Source organism: Rhinopithecus roxellana, chromosome 11, assembly GCF_007565055.1.
Source record: "Rhinopithecus roxellana isolate Shanxi Qingling chromosome 11, ASM756505v1, whole genome shotgun sequence".
Classification (NCBI taxonomy): domain Eukaryota; kingdom Metazoa; phylum Chordata; class Mammalia; order Primates; family Cercopithecidae; genus Rhinopithecus; species Rhinopithecus roxellana.
The window spans coordinates 20159289-20180717 of record NC_044559.1 but is presented as its reverse complement, the minus strand read 5'-3'; the positions used below and the strand labels follow the sequence as shown (position 1 = coordinate 20180717).

General features: G+C 40.9%; 1 protein-coding gene across 1 annotated transcript in view; it reads left to right on the top strand.

Moving 5' to 3' along the window:
* SORCS3 (sortilin related VPS10 domain containing receptor 3) overlaps positions 1 to 20335 on the top strand; it is a 621477-nt gene extending 601142 nt beyond the window's left edge. Inside the window, exons 21-27 of the mRNA XM_030940951.1 lie at positions 932 to 1055; positions 2450 to 2562; positions 8216 to 8347; positions 10646 to 10745; positions 11765 to 11870; positions 17385 to 17545; positions 18396 to 20335. Of these exons, the coding sequence (XP_030796811.1) occupies positions 932 to 1055; positions 2450 to 2562; positions 8216 to 8347; positions 10646 to 10745; positions 11765 to 11870; positions 17385 to 17545; positions 18396 to 18460 (801 nt within the window). The 3' untranslated portion in view covers positions 18461 to 20335. The remainder of the gene's footprint in view (positions 1 to 931; positions 1056 to 2449; positions 2563 to 8215; positions 8348 to 10645; positions 10746 to 11764; positions 11871 to 17384; positions 17546 to 18395) is intronic.
* Positions 20336 to 21429: the final 1094 nt, after the last annotated feature.

The following is a 21429-nucleotide window of genomic DNA, read 5'->3' as shown; positions in this document are numbered from 1 at the left end:
TTAATAAATGATCACAAATATGTATGTGTATTTTCCAACCTATTAAAAATGGTAAAAATGCCTTGCAATGGAAAACACAGATATAATAATATAAAAAGTCAGTAATCTGATGGTGCATCTAATTTACGTATATTTTCTGCTCTATGAAGGGCAATGTGTGGCCGGGCGCAATGGCTCATGCCTGTAATCCTGGCACTTTGGGAGGCCGAGGTGGGTGGATTGCCTGAGCTCAGGAGTTCAAGATCAACCTGGGCAACACGGTGAAGCCCCGTCTCTACTAAAATACAAAAAATTAGCTGGGTGTGGTGGCATGCACCTGTTGTCCCAGCTACTAGGGAGGCTGAGGCAGGAGAATTGCTAGAACCCAGGAGGCAGAGGTTGCAGTGAGCTGACATCATATCACTGCACTCCAGCCTAGGTGACAGAGCGAGGCGACAGAGTGAGACTCTATCAAAAAAAAAAAGAAAGAAAGGAAAGAAAAACAATGTGCCTAGGGTGGGCAATACAAAAGTAAATAACTATGTGATCACTTCTCAGAAAGGTCTCATAATCCAGTGGAATATAGGATGAAAATATAAGTGACACCAGATACTGGAGGAGAAGGGAAATGATCTCCTATTCCCAAAGCCAACAGGAACAGGTTACCAAAGCTGTTTCTACTTTGCCCCAGGAGAAGGAGCAGAGTGACATGCAAAATCTAGGATGCCCAGTCTTATCCTTATTTCTAGAATTTAACAGTTTATAACGTGTTTGAAGTATACTAATACTCTTCCTAGATACTGGAAGAGTAATCACAGTTTTAAGAAACTGTATAAAGTTTGTTTGTTTGTTTTCTTTTGCAAGCTAGGATGACAGTCTGAGAATTTCAGGAAAGGAAGGAAAGTTCGTATCCCACACAAGACTGAATGAGTATTGTTACTTCTTCTTGTAGCCTCTCATCACTTTGGACAGCAGCATTTCCTTCACATTCCTTGCAGAGGGAACCAACACCATCACAGTCCAGGTGGCTGCTGGGAATGCCCTTATCCAGGACACAAAAGAGATTGCAGTTCATGGTAAGCCCTGAAAATTGTTCTGTGATGCTCCTTCCCACTCAGTTAATTGCCTCTGTCCGCTCTCCCTACAATCATTGAGTGTGGTGGAAATTCCTCAGGCTCTGGGAAAATGACATAGGTCAACAGGAAGCTTCCAAACATACCTCCGACCTAGAGATTGAGGTTATAAGAGACGTATACCACAATCAGCTATTTGTTGTCCCCTGTGTTATGTCTGCCTCACAACGTGTTTGGGATTCCCATTAGATAAAGACACCTATCACAAATGGAAGGAAATGCAAGCTGGAAAGACTCATAGAAGGGGCTAGATCTTTTGTCCTGCCGAGGTATCTACAACATATATGCAGGACACACTCTTTGTGAGATGAGGACCAGCAATTTCCAAAGGTCAGGAGTCATGATCCCTGCCTTGTAGGATTCATTGCTCAGTTAATGAGATGACTTATTCACAACCAATGGCTTTCTTGATTGTTGGAGATTTGAATATCGTTTGCTGCAAAACTGGATAATAAGGCTAAGAATATAAGTTAGGACTAGGGCAGAAGAGTGGTGAATAGGACTACTATCCTGTTCTCAACTCTGGAGAACCATTCTTAAGAATATTATAAATGAAAGTGCCTCTACTGCCATTTCACACAACCTCTCCCAGGTCCTTAGACACAACCACTATCACTGTGGTTTTCTAGGAAGTTAAGTGAAGGCTTGTGATCCTCTGACTCAGATTATGTTCCTGCAGCCTCACACCAGGTAAATTCCTTTTCCTACCTTTCTGCAAACTTGCTTCTCAGGCTCTTCGAGGGGCACATGGAAGGTTTGTGTGTTTCTTTGAAAGTAAACATTTTAATTGAATTGTAAATTTTATACAGAAGTGTGCAGGGCACAAGTATTTAGTTTTATGAATTACCACAAAGTGAATACACCTGTATACTCACCAACCGGGTCAAGATACAAAGTTTCAACCTATTTTCTAATCCTCAGAGGCAGTTTCTAGCACAATGGGCAAAGGGATTAAGGAAGGATAAGTGAAAAGACTCCATTCCAACCAAGCCCAAATTGGTAATGCTTTGTGTTGGCTCTGCGTGGTACCACCTACAGGAGCAGAAGTCTCCTTCTGGAGTTTCATATTTGTCTTTCATTTCAGAGAATATACAGGAAGAAAGGCTTAAGATCTTAGGCACTAACAAAACTGGTAGGAGCACAAATCCACTTCTAATCACCAAATTCTACTTTATTTCAGAAGTCAGGAAACAAGCTGAGAACGAGGAATTCTAGCAGAAGCCTGGTGAAACAGTAGATGCTTTACCGAAAGCACAGTGTTGGTGGAGCCCCACACCTGTCACACCCTCTCTCTTCTCACTCTCCTAGCCTCACCTGAACACTCTCTCTCCCTGCAGAATATTTCCAGTCCCAGCTTTTATCATTCTCTCCTAATCTGGATTACCACAATCCTGACATTCCTGAGTGGAGACAAGATATTGGCAACGTCATCAAACGAGCTCTGGTTAAAGTAAGTTGGCTTTATCTTTGTTTAAGTTCCTGCAAATAAAGAAAAGAACTAGATGGTGTGGTCCACAATACATTGGCTTGAATTAAAACTGCATTCCACGATTAGATAAAGATTATTTCTCTGTAAAAAGAAAGAGAAGAGGCTGGGCGCAGTGGCTCACACCTGTCATCCCAACACTTCGAGAGGCCAAAGCAGGCAGATCACTTGAGACCAGGAGTTCGAGACCAGCCTGGCCAACATAGCCAAACTCTATCTCTACTAAAAATACAAAAATTAGCAGGATGTGGTGGTGCACACCTGTAATCCCAGCTACTCAGGTGGCTGAAGCACGAGAATCGCTTGAACCAGGGAGGTAGAGGATGCAGTGTGCTGAGATTGCAGCATTGCCCTCCAGCCTGAGTGACAAAGCAAGACTTTAACAAAAAAAAAAAAAAAAGAAGAAGAAGAAGAAGAAAGAATTGTAGGATTAAAAATGAGGAGAGAAGTATAAAAGAGAGTCTAGTTCAATGTTTGAAGAAGGAAACTGGCCCACTGTTTATTATGAATTTTTCTGAGACAGGGGCTTGATCCCATTAATGCCCTAATGGATGGACCACTCACTGAGTTTTTGCTAATATTATGCATTTGTCTGGCTCTTTGTTCACCAAGAGGGTCTTCTTAACCAAACATTTATACTCACAAGTCTACCATTGGCCACAGATTGCACTCAGAAGGCTACAGGCCAAGAAAGAGAGCATTCCAGCAGGGTAATAGAATTACAGAGTTAATCCAAGGTCAAATTTGCCTTAGAGAAAGTAAAAGGGTTTTGTTAAACATTTTCTCAGAGGTAGGCACTAGAATATATTGATGAATAAAACATGGTCAATTGAAATGTAGAAATAAGTCTAATGTGTAAGCAGCTGTAAGCTAGAGGCATGGCCAGCATCTCTGTGGGGCAGAGAGAACAGTGTGATTCACGCTATCCAGGGACATGAAGACTTGGCACAGATTTGCAACTCAATAAATACTTGTTGAACCCTTGGAAGTCTTTGGAGAGAATACTTGAACTGTATTTGCAAGGATAAATGTCAGCTAACAGGGGCAGGATGGTATTTGAATGAACAACATGTGCAAAGTCATGGACTATTTAAAGAGTACAGCACACTTTGGGAGGCTGAGGCAGGTGGATCACCTGAGGTCAAGAGATCAAGACCATCCTGGCCAACACGGTGAAACCCTGTCTCTACTAAAAGTACAAAATTAGCTGGGTGTGGTGGCGTGTGCCTTTAGTCCCAGCTACTCGGGAGGCTGAGGAGGGAGAATCACCTGAACCCAAAAGGCGGAGGTTGCAGTGAGCCGAGATATTGTGCCACTGCACTCTGGCCTGGTGACAGAGCGAGACTCTATCTAAAAAAAAAAAAAAAAAAAAAGAGTACAACATATCTGGGAAATGGAAAAGAGTTTAGCGTAGCTAGTTTGTAGGTTATAAGGGCAGGTGCAGCTAAAATTGAGCTAGGATGCTTATGTCATATTGTGTAGGGTTTGAGCGACCAATAGAAGCTTGGCATCTATTCTGAAGGCACTGGGGAGTATGAAAAGTATTGTTTTTTTATTCCAGTGAGAGAATAGGTTTATATGTCAGGAACCCATTCCGGTGGCAATGCAGAGGACAAGCTGGGGTAGGAAGGGAACATAGTGGGGGAGACATTTCACAAAAGATGACCAGCTAAAAGATCACTGAAGTTATCTAGGCCAGGAATATAAGGTGCTCAAGAAGAAGAGGTAAAGGCTGCCTAAAAAGTTGAACAATACAACTGGTGACTAAGGAAATGTAGTGTGGGTGAGAGAGAGAGAAATTCTCTGATGACAAGAGCTGGTAGGAGACGGCCTTACATTAATCAAGATAGGGACTGTGTAGGAGAAGCACGCTTGGGAAACAATAATGATTTGACTTTTAATATAAGTCTGGAGCACGTGAGAAACAATTGGGTGAAGATAACCAGGAGGACTGAAAATATGGATCTGAAGATGAAGCAGAGGTTCATGCTGGAGGGAGAGATGTAAGAGAAGAGGCTGTGGAGGTTGTTAGGCTCTCCAAAGAGGAGTTGGGGAACAAGGCAGACATACTGCTGGTGGTTCCCCAAGGCAGAGGAGAAAGATCCAGGAAGGACACGGAGAAGGAGCTGACAGGAAGAAGAATAAATAGAAGAGAATGACATAGGAGCATTCCTGTATGGAGTGGTCTATAAGAGTAACTACACTTCAAATCTTTTTACAAAGAGACTTTTCATAGAAAGAGATGAGAATGAGGGGTGGGAGTGGTGGCTCATGCATGTAATCCTAGCACTTTGGGAGCCGAGGCAGGCGGATTGCCTGAGCTCAGGAGTTTGAGACCACTCTGGGCAACACGGTGAAACTCCATCTCTACAAAAATAAATTTAAAAAATGTAGCCGGAGATGGTGGCGCATGCGGGTAGTCCCAGCTACTCAGGAGGCTGAGGCCGGATAATTGCTTGAATCCAGGAGGTGGTGGTTGCAGTGAACTGAGATTGCTCCAGTACACTCCAGCCTGGGCAACAGAGTGAGACTCTGTCTCAGAAAAAAAAAGAGAAAAAAAGAGATGAGAATGAGACTGTTACGTATGCTGTGTTAGTCTGTTTGGGGTGCTATAACAAGGTTCCATAAACTGGGTGGCTTATAAACAACAGAAGTGTATATCTCACAATTCTGGAGGTGGGGAAGTACAAGATCAAGATGCTGGCAGATCTGATGTCTGGTGAAAACCTCTTTCCTTATTCATAGACAGAACCTTGTTGCTGTGTCTTCACAAGGTGGAAAGGGCAAGGTGGCTCTCTGGGGTCTCTTTTATAAAGGCACTAATCCCATTCATGAGGGCTCCACCCTTATGACCTAATCACCTCCCAAGGCCCCACCCTGATACCATCACGTTGGATGTTAAGTTTTGACAGATGAATGGGGGTGGGGGGTGCAAAAACATTCAGATCATAGCATATGTCTTTGGTTGCAAGGCATCCAGAATAGGGTTGTATTATGTATGGTTATAGTCATTAAAAACATACTAGCTTTTTAGGAAATAACTTGGTAATTGCAATAATAATAATCAGTCCGTTCTGTTGATTCTCAGGCCTCAAATCTCACAAGGACCAATCACTCATATGTCCCTTTGGTTGGGTTAAATGAATCTAGATACATTGCTCCAAGGTCCCTCTAAGGGTCTTGATGGACTGACACTCCCTGACATTGTTCTTTCCTGAGACAAAGGGTCACACCAGTCAAGGCATTAATAAACTCACCACCCCACCCCTTCACTGCATTGGGTGATTCTCTGCATTTCACCCCTTAGTCTGGCCTCCTGAGACTTGCTTTAAGGTTAGGTGAAGGCCCCCAGACTTATGGACTTGGGCATTGAGACTTAATGCTACTCAAGATCATGCTTTGAAAGGATGCTGAGGGATCTAGCTCACCACCTAAGAGTGTTAAGAGGATGCCTCCCTGGTTGGTGGACTCTTTAGGCTTCTGACTGCTGCTTCTTACTTCCCTGCAGACTGGCTCTTTCACTTTTCTTTGTCACATCCCTGAGAGTTCACTCCAATCTGTAAGCCTTATTCCAAATAGGAATCAGAGCTGAGCAAATGGAAAACAACCAACCTCTCCACTTCTGTTCAATCTTCGATCTAGCAACTGTTTATTTAATTGTTACTCTGTGTCAAGCATTCTTTGGAACAGTGAGACCCCAGACAGAAATATCTGGGCAATCACACCATAAGAACCTGTATTAGTTCATTCTGAAACCGCTATAAAGAAAAGCCCAAGACTGGGTAATTTATAAAGAAAAAAGGTTTAACTGACTCACAGTTCTGCATGGCTAGGGAGGCCTCAGGAGACTTAACAGTCATGGCAGAAGGCACCTCTTCACAGGATGACAGGAGAGAGAAGAGTGGCAGAGCAAAGGGGGAAAAGCCCCTTATAAAACCATTAGCTCTCATGAGAACTCACTATCATGAGAACAGGAGGATGGGGAAACCACCCCCAGGATTCGATCGCCTCCACCTGGTTCCTCCCTCAACACCTGGGGATTCTGGGAATTACTATTCAAGATGAGATTTAGGTGGGGACACAAAGCCTAACCATATCAGGGTCTATCTGAGAAAAGACTGCACCAGACGAATGTAATCATGTGTCACGGTGGACATGATCTATCTCTCTGAAATGCAGTGGACATGGTCCTTTGGAGGTGTTTTGGGTGGGAGGCTAACGTGGAGGAGATCACTGCAGATAGAGATAGTCAGGGGGCACTTCTTGGAGGATGGGGGTATTTCACCTCATTCACAAATTATATATTTGGATTGGCAGAAGAGGTGGTGGGTGGTGTTCTGGATAAAAGATCCTCAGGAGACACACAGGAAAGAACAAGCTTACCCTTCACGGGGGAGAACTCTGCATCCTGTTTTCTTTACAAATTTGCCTTCAGACAGAAGCTTACTTTTAAGTGTTTATCACAAAAGCAATATCATTCTTTTACTAACCACTCAGGAATAGAAAAATCCACTCTTGTTCTCAGCCTCTTAACAACGTTTAGTATTTTGTTATTTTTTTCTTCTATACATCTGTATTTTTATAGAGTTGTAACCAAAGAAATGTAAGGAAATAGATTGGAATGCAGCTATCATAAGTATTTTTCTATGTTGTCTCATAGTACTCATTATCATCTTAATGGTAGCATAATATTCTATCAAGTGATTATACCAGTATTTACTTAATTTTTTTGAATACTGGAGGTTTTCCCATTTATTTGCTATTATAAGTAATGTTGTATTTTTTCCTGCATACGGCTTTTCCTATATTTTGGATCATGTCTTTAGAACAAACTCACCAAGTTACAGTTACTGACTGAAGGGTATGAATATTTTTATGGCCCTTAAATTAAGTCTTTCAGAAAACAAATTGGCAATATGTATCAATTTCTAGCACTGCCAGCACCAAATGAGGGAACTTCCTCCACTGCAGTCTTACCAATATTAGCTATTACACTTAAAAAAATCCTGCTTTAATAAGTGAAAGCAAGTGTTGCTTGGCTTTCTTTAAATTTTCATTTTCCCATGTTTGTGTATGACTTCTTTTTCCTCATTTGCACCCAGCCTGTGTTTCAGCCAGACGTTCTAGCCCTCATAGAAAAAATGGAAAATATGAGAGGAACTTTTGCAAATGTTCCCAGCAAAAAATACAAAAACTAGCCAGGCGAGGTGGCGGGCGCCTGTAGTCCCAGCTACTCGGGAGGCTGAGGCAGGAGAATGGCGTAAACCCGAGAGGCGGAGCTTGCAGTGAGCTGAGATCTGGCCACTGCACTCCAGTCCAGGCGACAGAGCAAGACTCGGCCTCAAAAAAAAAAAAAAAAATCATTTGTAATACCATTCTAGTTTCAGTGAAAATGTATATAAGAGCAGAGGAAGTGGTGAAACTAATAATGTTTTACCTAGCAGATCTAAGGGAAAAACTGAAAGAAAGCCTGAATGTATTTTGGAGCCTGTGCCTAAAAAGCTGCATTTGAAAAACGCATATGAGCCCTCTGGCTGTGCACACTCTGCTGTTGTCATTGATTTGAGGAGGAGGGCTGGTTCCTCCACAACCTCTCTTTGTCTGAACATCTTTGCAGGTAACCAGCGTCCCAGAGGACCAGATCCTCATTGCCGTGTTCCCTGGCCTCCCCACTTCAGCAGAGCTCTTCATTCTCCCACCCAAGAACCTGACAGAGAGGAGGAAAGGCAACGAAGGGGACCTGGAACAAGTAAGTGAAAGCAAATCTGGCTGGGACCCTTGCCTGCACCCTACACCCTGAGAGGGCACAAAACTGTTTTCAGCAAGAAAGGGAGACAGGCTCTCTTCCACTGCCCCAACAGCCAAGGTTTTGAAGAGCAATCACCCTTACCCAGAGTAAATACAGGTGCAAATAGACTGGAGCATTCAGCTACTCAGGAAGGAATGGCACCCCTGGCATTATTCATTCCAATGTCTGATATCCCTGTGCCAGCTCATGTCTCCCTCCCAATGACTCCTCCTGGGGTGCAGGGGAAGGGGAACAGGAGAGAGAGAGAGAGAGAGAGAGAGAGAGAGAGAGAGAAGGAAAGAAAGAAACAGAGAGAGAGAGAGAGAAGGAAAGAAAGAAACAGAGAGAGAGAAACAGAGAGAGAAAGAGGGGAATTTGAATTTCCTTGTTTATTTCTGGGACTATGTGCCTCTTGTCTTTAAACTGCACTAGCCCCTAAAGATCCTGGCCAATTTTTAAGTTCTTCTTCTGGGGAGAAAGTGAACTGCTTTCAAACATGATTTTTTGGAGAGGGATGTATTGCCTCACTTTACTTTAAGGAAGCAACATTTCCAAAAGGGATTGTGATTTACTGTTCTTATCAAATGGGCATATAGAACTATACTATGATCTGCACACTGTCCTGGAAGTAAAGGGAATGGCAGGACTTGCATTTCTCCTTTTCATCCTCTATTCCTCCTGAGGTCTTAATGTCTGCCCTGTTTCACCCTTCCTTTCTTTCTCATGATGCTAAGTCAGGTGAAGTAGAAATAAGTGAGCATGAGACTGCAGAAAATCGGCATGAATCACACACATTTGCTCCCATATGAGGTAATCATTGTACAGACATATTTTGTGTCCCTATGATACTCACTGGCCGTCACCCCATTCTTACAGCCATCCACAGACCTTGAGCAGTACAGATGTGATTGCAGTTTCTCTGAGAAATAATTTCTTGCATTGCAGGATTGCATATTGAAGTTGGCCAGAAATAAATTTAGCTTCTCAATGCATACATCACTTTTACAAGACCTCTTTATTCTGAAATAGCAAGTGGCATGTGTGAACTATATTTGGAAGCTACAATATCCATCCATTTAGATAAATAGGTAATTACAGTGATGAATAGCAGCTGTGATATTAAGGCGCATACAGCGAGATAAGAGGGACAACAGCCTAAGTCGGCCTCAGCTTTCATGTGGGAATTACAGAGTGATTAAATCGATGTTATGTGTTCTGAGACTTGCTAGGGAAAAGTAAAGAACAAAAATTATCCCATAAAAAGGAGGCAGCTTCTGCTTTGATGTTTGCTTCCCATTGTCTCTAAGATAGAAAACGCAGAGGAGTGGACTGGGAGTATATGTGCCTGCTTAAATCCTGGCAGGGGCCTCCATCCCCTGTGTGTATGACTTAATCAGATTACAGAGCTAATGATAGGTTGAACTTCTTTCATTGGAACCCATAACAGATCTTTTTAGAGTGTTATAAAGGCATGGATAAAAGAGCAGTGAACTAGGAATTGAATGAAACACCTATGTCTATTATAGCTCGAACTCACCAGTGACTGTAGGCATGCCTTTCTGTCTCTCACTCTCCTCTCCAGAATAAGCAAATATTACCATCTATAGTTGTTTCTCAATACACACAGGAGAATGGTTCTAGGACTTCTGATATACCAAATCTGTGCATCTTCAAGTCCTACAGTTGGCCCTGCAGAACTTGCGTGTAAGAAGTTGGGCCTCTGCAACATGGTGAAACCCCATCCCTACTAAAAATACAAAAAGTAGCTTGGTGTGGTGGTGACACGTGCTTGTAATCCCAGCTACTCAGGAGGCTGAGGCAGGAGAATCGCTTGAACCCAGGAGGGAGAGGTTGCAGCGAGCCAAGATCATGCCACTGCACTCCAGCCTGGTGACAGAGTGAGATTCCATCTAAAAAAGAAAAAGAAGAAGAAGTAGTAGTTGGGCCTCTTTATATTCTGTATATACAAGTTTCGCATCCTGAGAATACTGTATTTTCCATCCACATTTTGTTGAAAAAATCCACATAGAAGTGGATCTGCTTAATTCAAAACTGTATAGTTCAAGGGTCAACTGTACTTCCTTGGTCTCACAAGGCTCCAAGGGCTGTGAGAACCACATTGATAAATATGTCCCAATATCTTATCCCTGATTGAACCACGGTGACTTTTTACCTATTGACCTTCTCCTTGGTTTCTTATTCCATGAGGGAGCATCATTGCATGTCATGTCACCCCGTGCATCCTGTCTTTTTTTTCAGATTGTAGAAACACTGTTTAATGCTCTCAACCAAAATTTGGTCCAGTTTGAGCTGAAGCCGGGGGTACAAGTCATTGTGTATGTCACACAGCTGACGTTAGGTGAGTGCCACTGGGAACTGGGGAAATGGGAAAGATGATTTGTTATCCCAGAGAGAAAAGGAGGAGAGAATCATGAAACCCTGCTCCATAATGCCTGAAATTGGCTTTGTAGAAGGGTACTTTTTGTAGTTATGGGTTCAGAAGGATTGTTCACATCAGTCACATTGTTCTGAAGGCATCCTGCAAGAAGACTTTCTTAGGAGTAGCTTTGCCATTGAATCCCTAGATGGTCTTGGAGAAAACCTACAATTTCCTTGGGTCTTAACCATATTCATTTATTTGTTTGTGTATTTCTTTATTTTGTCTGTGGCAAATGGGATTATATTGGATAGTCCTCTAGCTCTCTTCATGCATATGATTATTTGATTTTATGAATCTTGGATGGTAGGCCACAGAACTTTAAAACTCCCTTCTAGTTTACAATGTGTGAGTCAAAGTAGAAACAGGAACAAACTCTAGTTAGCTTATTTATGAAAAAAATCTAAAAAGGCATGTCCTATGGGGCATCTACTTTGTGCTGTCTGGGAGAACCTGTTTACTAAATAGTTCTTAATAATGTCAGACTTTTCCAATGTGTAGGTCACAAATGTGCCCATCCAGTGGGTTTTTATGAGAACAGAGTGAAGGAAGAGAATGAAACACTGCATTAGTACTTAACCCAAGATTTCAAATGGGCTCCCTGTAATTTTGGTGACAGGCATGCAAGCTATCTAAGAGAAAGAGCACTGGAGACTGTATTCCACTCCCCTGAGCTGGACATACGTTGTTCAATTTAGACCAAGAACTAGCAGGTTTCCCCAGGATGAACAGAGAAGTTTACTTTCCCTAAGAAGCTGTACTCAGGTACCATTGTCATCACTGAAGCTAGATTTTCTGCACCCAGCTATCAGGCAGGGGAATTGGAGACTAGACATAAGGATGGAGATCAGTGGCCTCCTTCCTGCAATGAATACTCCCTCCAGCTAACAGCTTCCAAGTAAGCATATGTGTTCTTTTCCTTATCTGTTCTTCTTTCCCAGCTCCATTGGTGGACTCCAGTGCTGGGCACAGCAGCTCAGCCATGCTTATGCTGTTATCAGTGGTATTTGTTGGCCTGGCTGTGTTTTTGATCTACAAGTTTAAAAGGTATGTGCTATTATCATTCAATGTAGTAGTGTGGCTGGGGTCATTGCACATGATTCTTCCTATAACTAACTTTACTAAACTCATCACAAGAATGTGGTTTTAATTCTCCTTGAACTTCTGTTTGACAATGGGTAAAAGCAAGAATGGTTGAGGGTCATGGAATAAAAGGGTTTGAGACTCTGAACTCTATCTATTATGATTTATAGGTATAATGCATTAGGTAAATAAAGACTGGCCAATGAAATCAATTTATTATCTTCAAGAGAAATGTAAGGGGTTTTCAAACCTCAATCAAATTTCTAAAGTAAGGTCTTATATATTCAGAAGACCTTTCTATGTGGATCTATATCCATTCAGGTGGTTAAATAGAGAAAATGCAGCTAAAATCTGATACACACATGTAGAGACACCAATGCATTTTTTTATCCCCTGTTGCAGCTATTCAGTATCTCTCTTTAAATTTGCATGCTAAACATATTCAACTATCATCCCTCTCCATCTTTTTCCTATTCTAAAGGGAAATTGATTAGGAGAACAAAACTCCACGTCTTGAGAAATTATTTTTGAAAGACACAGAAGGGGTGATATAACAAGATACTTATTAGAAACGTAAAATTGAAAGAAATAATTTTGTACCAACATTCAAATTATAACTTCTACTAGGATGTATACTACTTAAGAGAATAAACTCTGAGATAAGACCCAATTTTAACTTTTAGCATTTGTAACCTTGGATAATTGTATTTGCCTCTCTAAGTCTTAATGTCTTCATTAGTAAAATGGGAATAGCAATAATATTTTATAGGTTTGCTATATGATTTAAATGTCATAATGCATATAGGTGCTATGTACTAAGTAATCAACAAAGCTACACTATTATAAATAACAAAGCACATGCCTGCCAAAGATGCCCTCTGTGCCATAAACTGTCACATAATAGGCCCTCAGAAATTGTATCAGTGGCCTAGAAATGTGCTTCCTGGGAAGCCTGGGTAAAGTAAAAACGTCATTAATTATTGTCAGATGAGTTTGAAAGCATCTTTTAGTCCTGGAGTCTTTCCAGGAACTAAAGATAATGCTTTTAGGTTTTGGTAGAGATCAGTGGTAAAGGTGCCTGACTTTTCCTGCCCCGCTTCTTCCTGCTTATGTCTCCTTTAGTGGCTATTTCAGTTGCTTAAAAACATCAGTTTAATTCAATATACCTCTCAGCATTAGCCGCAGCAGCAGGAATTCTATCAACACCCTCCACACTCTCTAGAAGGACAGAGTGAGATTCACCTTCCTACTCAATTTATAGACCAGTATGTGAGTTCATGTCCTCTTGGATCAAGATGTGTCAACCCCCATACCCCTGTTCCCTTTTAAAGGTGGATAAAACCTTTATGTCACAAAGTGAGAAAAGGTTCAATATAGAAACAGCCTGGTTAAGACAACACCCATTTATTTATAGATGTACTTCAATTATATGCAAAGAACATTTCACTTTTCACTCAGCCAAGAATTTGATTGTGGGGAAGCCTGGTGTTGCTGGGCGTGACAATCAACTAAACCAAATGTCTCATCTCTGACTCCCAGAGCAGCATAGTTGCTGAGGACAAGGGCCAACAGAAGTCCTGTAAAGAGGCTTTTGTGTCAGATCGATCCAAAGTAAGGATACTTAAGGGTCACTTATACTGTGACTTGGAAACCTTCTGTTTTTTTTTTTTTTTGTTTTCGTTTTTGTTTTTTAGAAATGCTGTTAAACTCCTTAGACAGTCAACTTATTAATGTAGGCATCTCTAAATCTGTACACTTTAATAATGAATCCATGCCAGCTAATGACATCTCTAAAAAACTTCTACCTTTGTAGTTCCCAGGTATCAGCCCACCTTTTCTATGTCCCTGACAGTGAATCATGCAGCTGAGGCCACCAGAAATAAACTCCAGTCAAACTGGACAATAGCAGCATCAGTTAAGAGTACTCATCAGTTAACCTTACTTTTCTGTCTCCTTTTCGTGGAAGTTTTACTCCCAATGCTCAAGCCGTTTGGTTGAAATTCTGTTGGATTTTCTTTTATTTTTTTGTTCTGCTTTCCCCACTCATCACATGGAACCCCAGTAATGGCAACATGAAGTGCGCCTGGCTTGCAACAAGTACAGAGGTCAGGTTCCTGGCCCTGGATTCCCAGAGTCTCCTCTGTTTCTTTCATTACTATCCAGTAGAACTTTCTCAATGTTTAAAATGCTCCATCATATGTACTGTCTAATATAGTAGCCAGTAGTCTGACTGAGGAACTGAATTTTAATTACATTTAACTTTAATTAACTTAAGTGTGAATAGCAACACCTGCCCATTAAACGCTCTGTTGAGTAGCACAGTTTAGTGTAAAGACATTTCTGTTTCTGTGTCCAGATCATTGGCCATACTGAGTTTCCAGATCCAAAACTTCCTCTCTGTAATTGCCAGTATTAACACATTAAGACATTCATTCGTCCTACAAACATTTATTGAGTACTTCCTGTGTGCCAGGCACTGGAAATGATCTCAGTATCCCAAGTGCTTACATGACATGGAAAAAGAGAATAGAATTACTATGAGCCCCAAGCTTCCTTTAAATGAATATCACCTGGCCTCTCGCAGTCTATCTTGCTCTTGGATAGTGACTGCTATTTTCTGATATCTCAAGTAATATAATTAAAAATCATGATGAGATGGCTTTTCTTTCTGAAGACTGCCTAAGAAGAATTTTTTTCCATAACTGAATATCTGCTTTTTCTCTATCCAGGAAAACGTTTGAGCTTCTATATTCCTTCCAGTCTTTTTTTAGTAGGGCTTTCCTTATAGTCCAAACCCCACTTTGCTGTCTCTAAATTTCCTCCTACAGGCTTCTAACACTCATAATAGATGGATAAATGGATACAAATGGATACAAACTGCAGTTGGGATTTTTTTTTTATTTTTTATTTTTTAAGAGGGAGACTTGAGCCTATCTATATTACTCCTCTTATTTAAACCTGTATGGATGTTGGTCCAAGACATGTCTCTTGATCTCTTCATTTTCCACATTCCTTGTATGCAGAACTGGAGTTCAGACTTACATTCTCAACAGTCCCACACGTGGATGTGTTAAGAAATGAAAAGCAACTTGACAAATTTTTTAAATTCTGCAAATTGAGATACAAAATTTATTCTCTTCCAACCATCGATTGCAAAAAGATGAAAAATATGCCAGTTTTTAGATGTGTTATTTGGAAATTGAAATAAAGTGAATAATCTCTATAAGGGCAAGTTTATCCAAATCCTCATAGGTATTGTGAGCAAAGCAGGAAAGGGGAGGCAGTGGACTCTGGTTACACCTGTGTAGTACACAGACTTATGGGATCAGGACTGGTTTAAGCACCCCTGGCACCTAATAATATTACAGTTGGTCCCAACCTTCATGAGCAATACATACTTTTATGGTTGAGAGGAATCTAAGTTACTAGACTGTATTTTCATTTATATAAAAAAGAATATAAAGGCCAGCATTAATTTTTAACTATACGCGTTTAGAGAGCCTAGTGTGCTGCCTCACAGGGGTGCTGTTCACTTTGGGTTCTTATAAATTATATTAAACTGATTTAGACTAGTAGGGGTCATGGGGACACCTCCTTTAATGTATGGAAAGCAAACATTAAAGACTAGAAAACTGAATGTAAAAAATAATTAGAAGCCAGTAAGTGTTTTAAACCTATTTTCAGATTTTTTCTTCTGAATTAGCTGCAGGAAACCCGTATTAAGTGCTTCCACATTTTGCGTAATTTGGAGTTGGAGCAGATAGGGGAATGTAGAAGCTTGAGAATACCACTGCTTGGCACAAGGACAACAAAGTGATTTTCCTTTAGAGATGCATAGGATGTCCTGGATTGGGGTGTGTGTCCGACGTCCCAAGTTTCAGTGGTATCTATGCTAGTAATTGGCTTTGTGAAATGTCTAGACTTTAGTCTAATTTCCTCATCCTTTGATGAGGTAAGAAGGGTCTCTTCTAGAAGTGATATTCTAAGATGAAAATATAATCTTTTTATTGATGAATATAATATAGTAAAGTAGAAAGAGCACAGGATTTAAGGTAATTTATTCATTGATTCAAAAAATGCTTAATAAATGTTAACCATGTGCCAAACACTGTACTAAGTCAGGTGGATAGCGGAGAGGATAGAAAACATAGACCTTGCCTACATGGGTCTTTTATTCCAGTGGGACAGAAAGACAGAAAACAAGTCAATAAACATTGCCTATGACATCACCCTAAACCAACACCATATTTATTTCTTATATAGGCAGTGTCCCATTGTTACATGTTTATAATGGAAAGCTGGATGGTCAGGGGAAGCCTCTCAGAGATGCATGTAAGCCAAGCTCTGAGAAGAGCAGAGGGGAGTGTGTTACAGGCTGAGGGAACAGTTGATTCTAAGTCCCCAAGATGTTGAAGAGCTGCTTCTATTAGAGTCTTGTAACTCAAAGTTTGAGTCTCCAACTGATTAGCAGCATCAGCATCACCTGGAAGCTTGGCAGAATTGCAGGATCTCAATCCATCCAGTCTAGACTTACAGAACCACAATTCACATTTTAAGGAAGACTTGGGTGATGCTTAAGCATGTTAGTGTTTGAGAAACACTGAATTAAAGGAATACAAAGGAGGCTACCGAGGCTGGAACACACCGTGTGTGAGGGGATAATGAAGATGGGTCAGAAGATGAATGCCTCAAGGAGATTTAAGTGTGAACCCGCTCACTTCTCCAACCCCAAGCTAGTCTGCTTTGTGTTTCCATACCCCATCTACTACTTTTGTGTCTTTGAATGGAGCTATTTAGCTTCTCTTAATCCTTAATCACCTCCAAAATCCAAAAAGAAGCAATTGTCATCTCCATTGAACAGATGAGGAAACTATCAAAGTTTTTAAGGTACTTATCCCATAAGTGATGCTCTGAAAATTGTAGCAAAGGCTATGAATATATTATTTCTTGACTATTTATAAAGGAAGCCAATGTGAATTGATTAAATTGATGCAACCTTAGAAATAGGTGTCTTTTCAGTCTGTACACACTTTGAGTCTTAAAGTCCAGCTCCTTTAAAAACTTAATACCAGGTAAATGTTTATAGAGTTTTAGTATCTAACTGCCCTTTTGTTTATATCTGCTTGTTGTTTTTTTAAATTATACTTTAAGTTCTAGGGTACCTGTGCATAACGTGCGGGTTTGTTACATATGTATACTTGTACCATGTTGGTGTGCTGCACCCTGTTTTTTACCCACAGGAAAAGGTGCATTCCTCAGAGAGTTCTGTGGTTTACATCTTCCCTGGCATCTGGGTTCCTGGCTGGCTTTGTGTTCCTTGACCTCGTGGCCTCATTGTCTCTGAGGTTACCAATATCTTTCCTGACATGGACCCTTCCTACTAATAGCTTCTTCCTCCTCTTATCCCCCAGGACTTCCAGCTGCCCAAGTTTGGCACGCCCTGTGATCTTAATCTGATTTTGCTCCTGTCCCATGTAGGAAAATCCCTTGGATTAACATCTACGCTCAAGTCCAACATGACAAGGAGCAGGAAATGATTGGGTCAGTGAGCCAAAGTGAAAACGCCCCGAAAATCACACTCAGTGACTTCACGGAGCCTGAGGAGCTGCTGGACAAAGAACTGGACACGCGGGTCATAGGTACATGCTCCTGCTCCACTAAACTCCTCTGTCCTGTGTCCTCTAAACACTGGCCCGCTTCATCTGTCCTCCATACACTACTGGACTGGAGGGTGGGGACAAACAACTACCTACAGTGACAGAATCATGTTTTAAATTTGTCTGCCACCTCTGGCCACATGAAATTGGTAGATTATTTTTCCCCTTAGAAGTCAATCAGGGTTGGAAGTACTGGAGTCTGAGTGGGGTAGGGATGAAGTCAACTGCCCATTACTGTTGGGATTTTTCTTCTTTTTCTATAAAGCAAAAGTATTATATATCCTTACTAATAATTACATGAATGTGGAATCTGGCATCAGATAACCATGGGTCCATTTTTCTTGCTCTGCTAATCTACTACGTCTGTGACCTCTCTGTGCCTCAAATTCCTGATCTGTGAAATGGGAGTAGTAGTACTTACGATTCGTTTCTATTTCTGTGTAATACCTTAAAAAAAAAAAAAAAAAAAAAAAAAAAAAAAAAAAACACAATTCTAAGACTGTTGTCATGATTACATGCTGTTATGTCATTAGCCCAGTGCCTGCCACATAGTAAGTTTCAATACACATTGGCTGTTACTGTTGTTCAATAGAATGTAAGATGGCAGTCAATGTCTTGATCCCACCTGTGTGTTAGTGTAGGAGGTAGCATATGTTAAGCATGGATGACATAAGCCAGTGAGCTGATAGGTAAGGATATCCAGGTGCCTTTTAAATAAATTCCTATTAAGCACCTCTTCTAGGTGGCTTGGTATTTAGCAGTGAATAAAACAAAGATCCCTGCCCTTGTGGAACTCACATCCATTTCTCCCCGTGTCTTCTCTTCCCTGCAGGAGGCATTGCCACCATTGCAAACAGCGAAAGCACAAAGGAGATCCCCAACTGCACTAGTGTTTAATGCCAGCAAGCCACGTGGTCAACCACCTTTCCGACTTTTTATTTTTGATGATTACTATTACTATGATTATGGAAAAATAAAAATGTCTTTTTTACCTTTTGTTTACCAAGGGCCCCTTCATAAATAGCAGGCCAATGCCTAGCTTTGGGAGAGAAGGGCATTCTTAGCTGATTGAAATGAGACAAACGGAATAAATGGCTGTATTTGTGCTAAGAGCAAAGGATGCATCTTCCCACAGCCTCCTCGCTTTACTCTGCCATTGGTAGCTTCAGGGCTTTCTTTTGCCTTGTGGTCTCCCTTTTTTCAAAATTTAAGTTGGGTTGGCTTTTTGTGAACCTCTCATCCCCACAGCAGAATCACCAACACTCTCCCCTTTCCCCAGCACACACACATACAACACAGATCACTTCCCAGTTAGATCCGCAGGAAGTAGATTGGTGGGGGTGGATGTAGCTGCAGAAAGCATGCACAACTTTGTGAAAGAGGCCCTGCCTTGTGCATGTCCATAATGAGGCTACAGATGGCTTATTGTATATAATTACAATGTAAATAGCTTTTTATTTCCTAAGAAATAATTTAATGTTTAGTAAAAAAGAAAACAGAAAAAAGAAAGATGCGTGTGTTGGCTTACGCACTGGCCCTCAGAGCTGACCAACCCGCCAGGCCTGCTGGATGCATTGGGTTTGGATGCTCTCCTGTTGTCTGTCACACTTAGCTCTTGCATCTCCTTGTCCATGCCATAGCTGGTTTCTACTTATGTATATAAAGGGGGGCGGGGGGAGGGCCTTCTCTGGGGCAATTGATAAAGGAAGGACTCTAGTGACATCATAGAACATGGCAGTCGTTTTGTTCCAAGAATGACATGAAAGGTGAAGAAGAGGCCCACTAGAGAGGCTTCATGCTGAGACCCAGATGGGGGAAAACAGCTTCCTCTCTAAAAGGAAAAACTTAATATTTATCAGTCTGAGAAAATACTTTTTTCTAAAGAAGGCGGTCAGTCAGTAGATCTTAAAATGACAATCTGTTTTTCAATTGGATTCTATGAAAATGTATAATGCTTATAGTGAATTCTCAGGCTATTCTGAGCTCAGAAAAGTCCCCTGGGCACTAAGTAAAGCCCAGTGAATGTCTCTTGGCATGGGAGGAGTTAAAGAGGTTGGAAGGGAGAAGGCATTTGTGGAATTATGAATTCATGCAAAACTCTCCAGACCAAGTAGGGGTCTAGCCTGTAATGATATTAGTCAAAGGCAATTTTAGCAAAGCTGTGCTATTTGCTTGTCAGATGTACACAACTTCCTTAAAGTCAAATGTCTGCCTTCAGTTCCCTTAAGGTAGTTTTTGCCTCTGGGGTGAGTGACTTTCAAAGCCTGTTAGCTTTTCCAGCACCTCAGCCCCTTCACACATTTACACATACCAGTTTTTTTCAATAGGGTCACGTTAAGCCATGCTGTAAGCATTATTTTTAGTTTCAGGCTTAGCCTGAGCACACTTATTTTTGAAAATGATATAATGTATATATATGGGAGGAAAGGCCACATTTTGTACCTGTTAATTTTTGTGGGATGTTGTTCCCATTCTTCTTTGTGAGACAGAGAGAATGTGATATAGAGAAATCTGGCTGGCTACAGCATAGATCAGTATTAGGAATATTTCTAAAGATCCTGCTTTTTTGTTTCAAGGGTTAAATGGGGCAGACAATTGCAATACTTGTACTAAACACTGGAATACAAATGCATGAGTCATATCTATATATACAGTATATGTACATATACTGTTCTTGGTTTTATTGTTCCACTTGAATATTTCTACTGTAAAAAAAAAAGACAGTGGTTTTGAAATTGTTGAAAATAAATGTATTTTTGTACATCAAAGCTACATACTTGGCTGAATTTTCTCTTTGGGGAGTTTTCTTTATCCACTGTATCTATAAACTATTGCTACAGTGATGCTACATGGAAAACAGTGAATGACTTATAACAACAGATACTTGGTTTTTGCTCATGAATCTTTAGGTTGGCTCTGGTTTGGCTGAACATATCAGGACTGACCAGGCTCTGCTGGTCTGATCTGGAAGGAGGTTTCAGGTAGTTTGAGTCTGCTCCATGAATTATCATCATCCTGGAATCAGCAGCTACACAGGGCCATGTTTTTTCATGGTGGATTGTAGAATTCCAGGTGGGCCAGTAGAACAACCCTCTGTCTCTAAGGCCGTGGCTCAAAATGGTCACTTTATCTATCCTCATCCACATTCTGTTGGCTAAAGAAAATCACACAGCCAAGTTCAACCTCCATGGCTAGAGAAATAGATTCTTTCTACGCTGGTACTAGGTACTATAATTGGAAACAATAATCTGATTTACTCTGCCTATTCATTTTCGACTGCCCCATGGAGCGCTTTCACTAAATGACCTATTTGAACCCATGTCACAGATTTTCATTCACATATATATGACTGGGACCTCTGAGCAAAGGACTTTGTAATTGCAAGGACTTTGAGTTTGATATCAGTTCCCAATGAGTGGTAGAGATGACGGAACGCCAAGTCAGGTATGAAGACTTAAGCAAGAGAAATGAAAAGGAGAAAAACAACCTGTGTCCATTTTTTTTCCTTCTTCCAGCTGTTCGATGCATGAAACCAACAGCAAATGTCGTTTTTTGGTTCTTTGCTTATTGGTGGCTCTTCTTCACCAGGTAAATAAGGAAATGTAAACTGGGCACCCAGAATAAGGGTTGTAAGTTGGATGTTTCTTCTTATGTCTTTAGTGTTTAAAATATGTGATAAAGTTCCATGGATCTAAGAAACCAGAAATCATTTGTTGATAATTGAGTTGCATATTTTGAAAACTGGCTCAGTCTTCTGGAATCGTATTTTCTTCACTTAAATTGAAGATAAAGAAGTAAACAAAGGTGGTTTTCTTTTGATTTGGGAATTTATTTTAAAATCATGTATAATTCTTACTATAACTTTT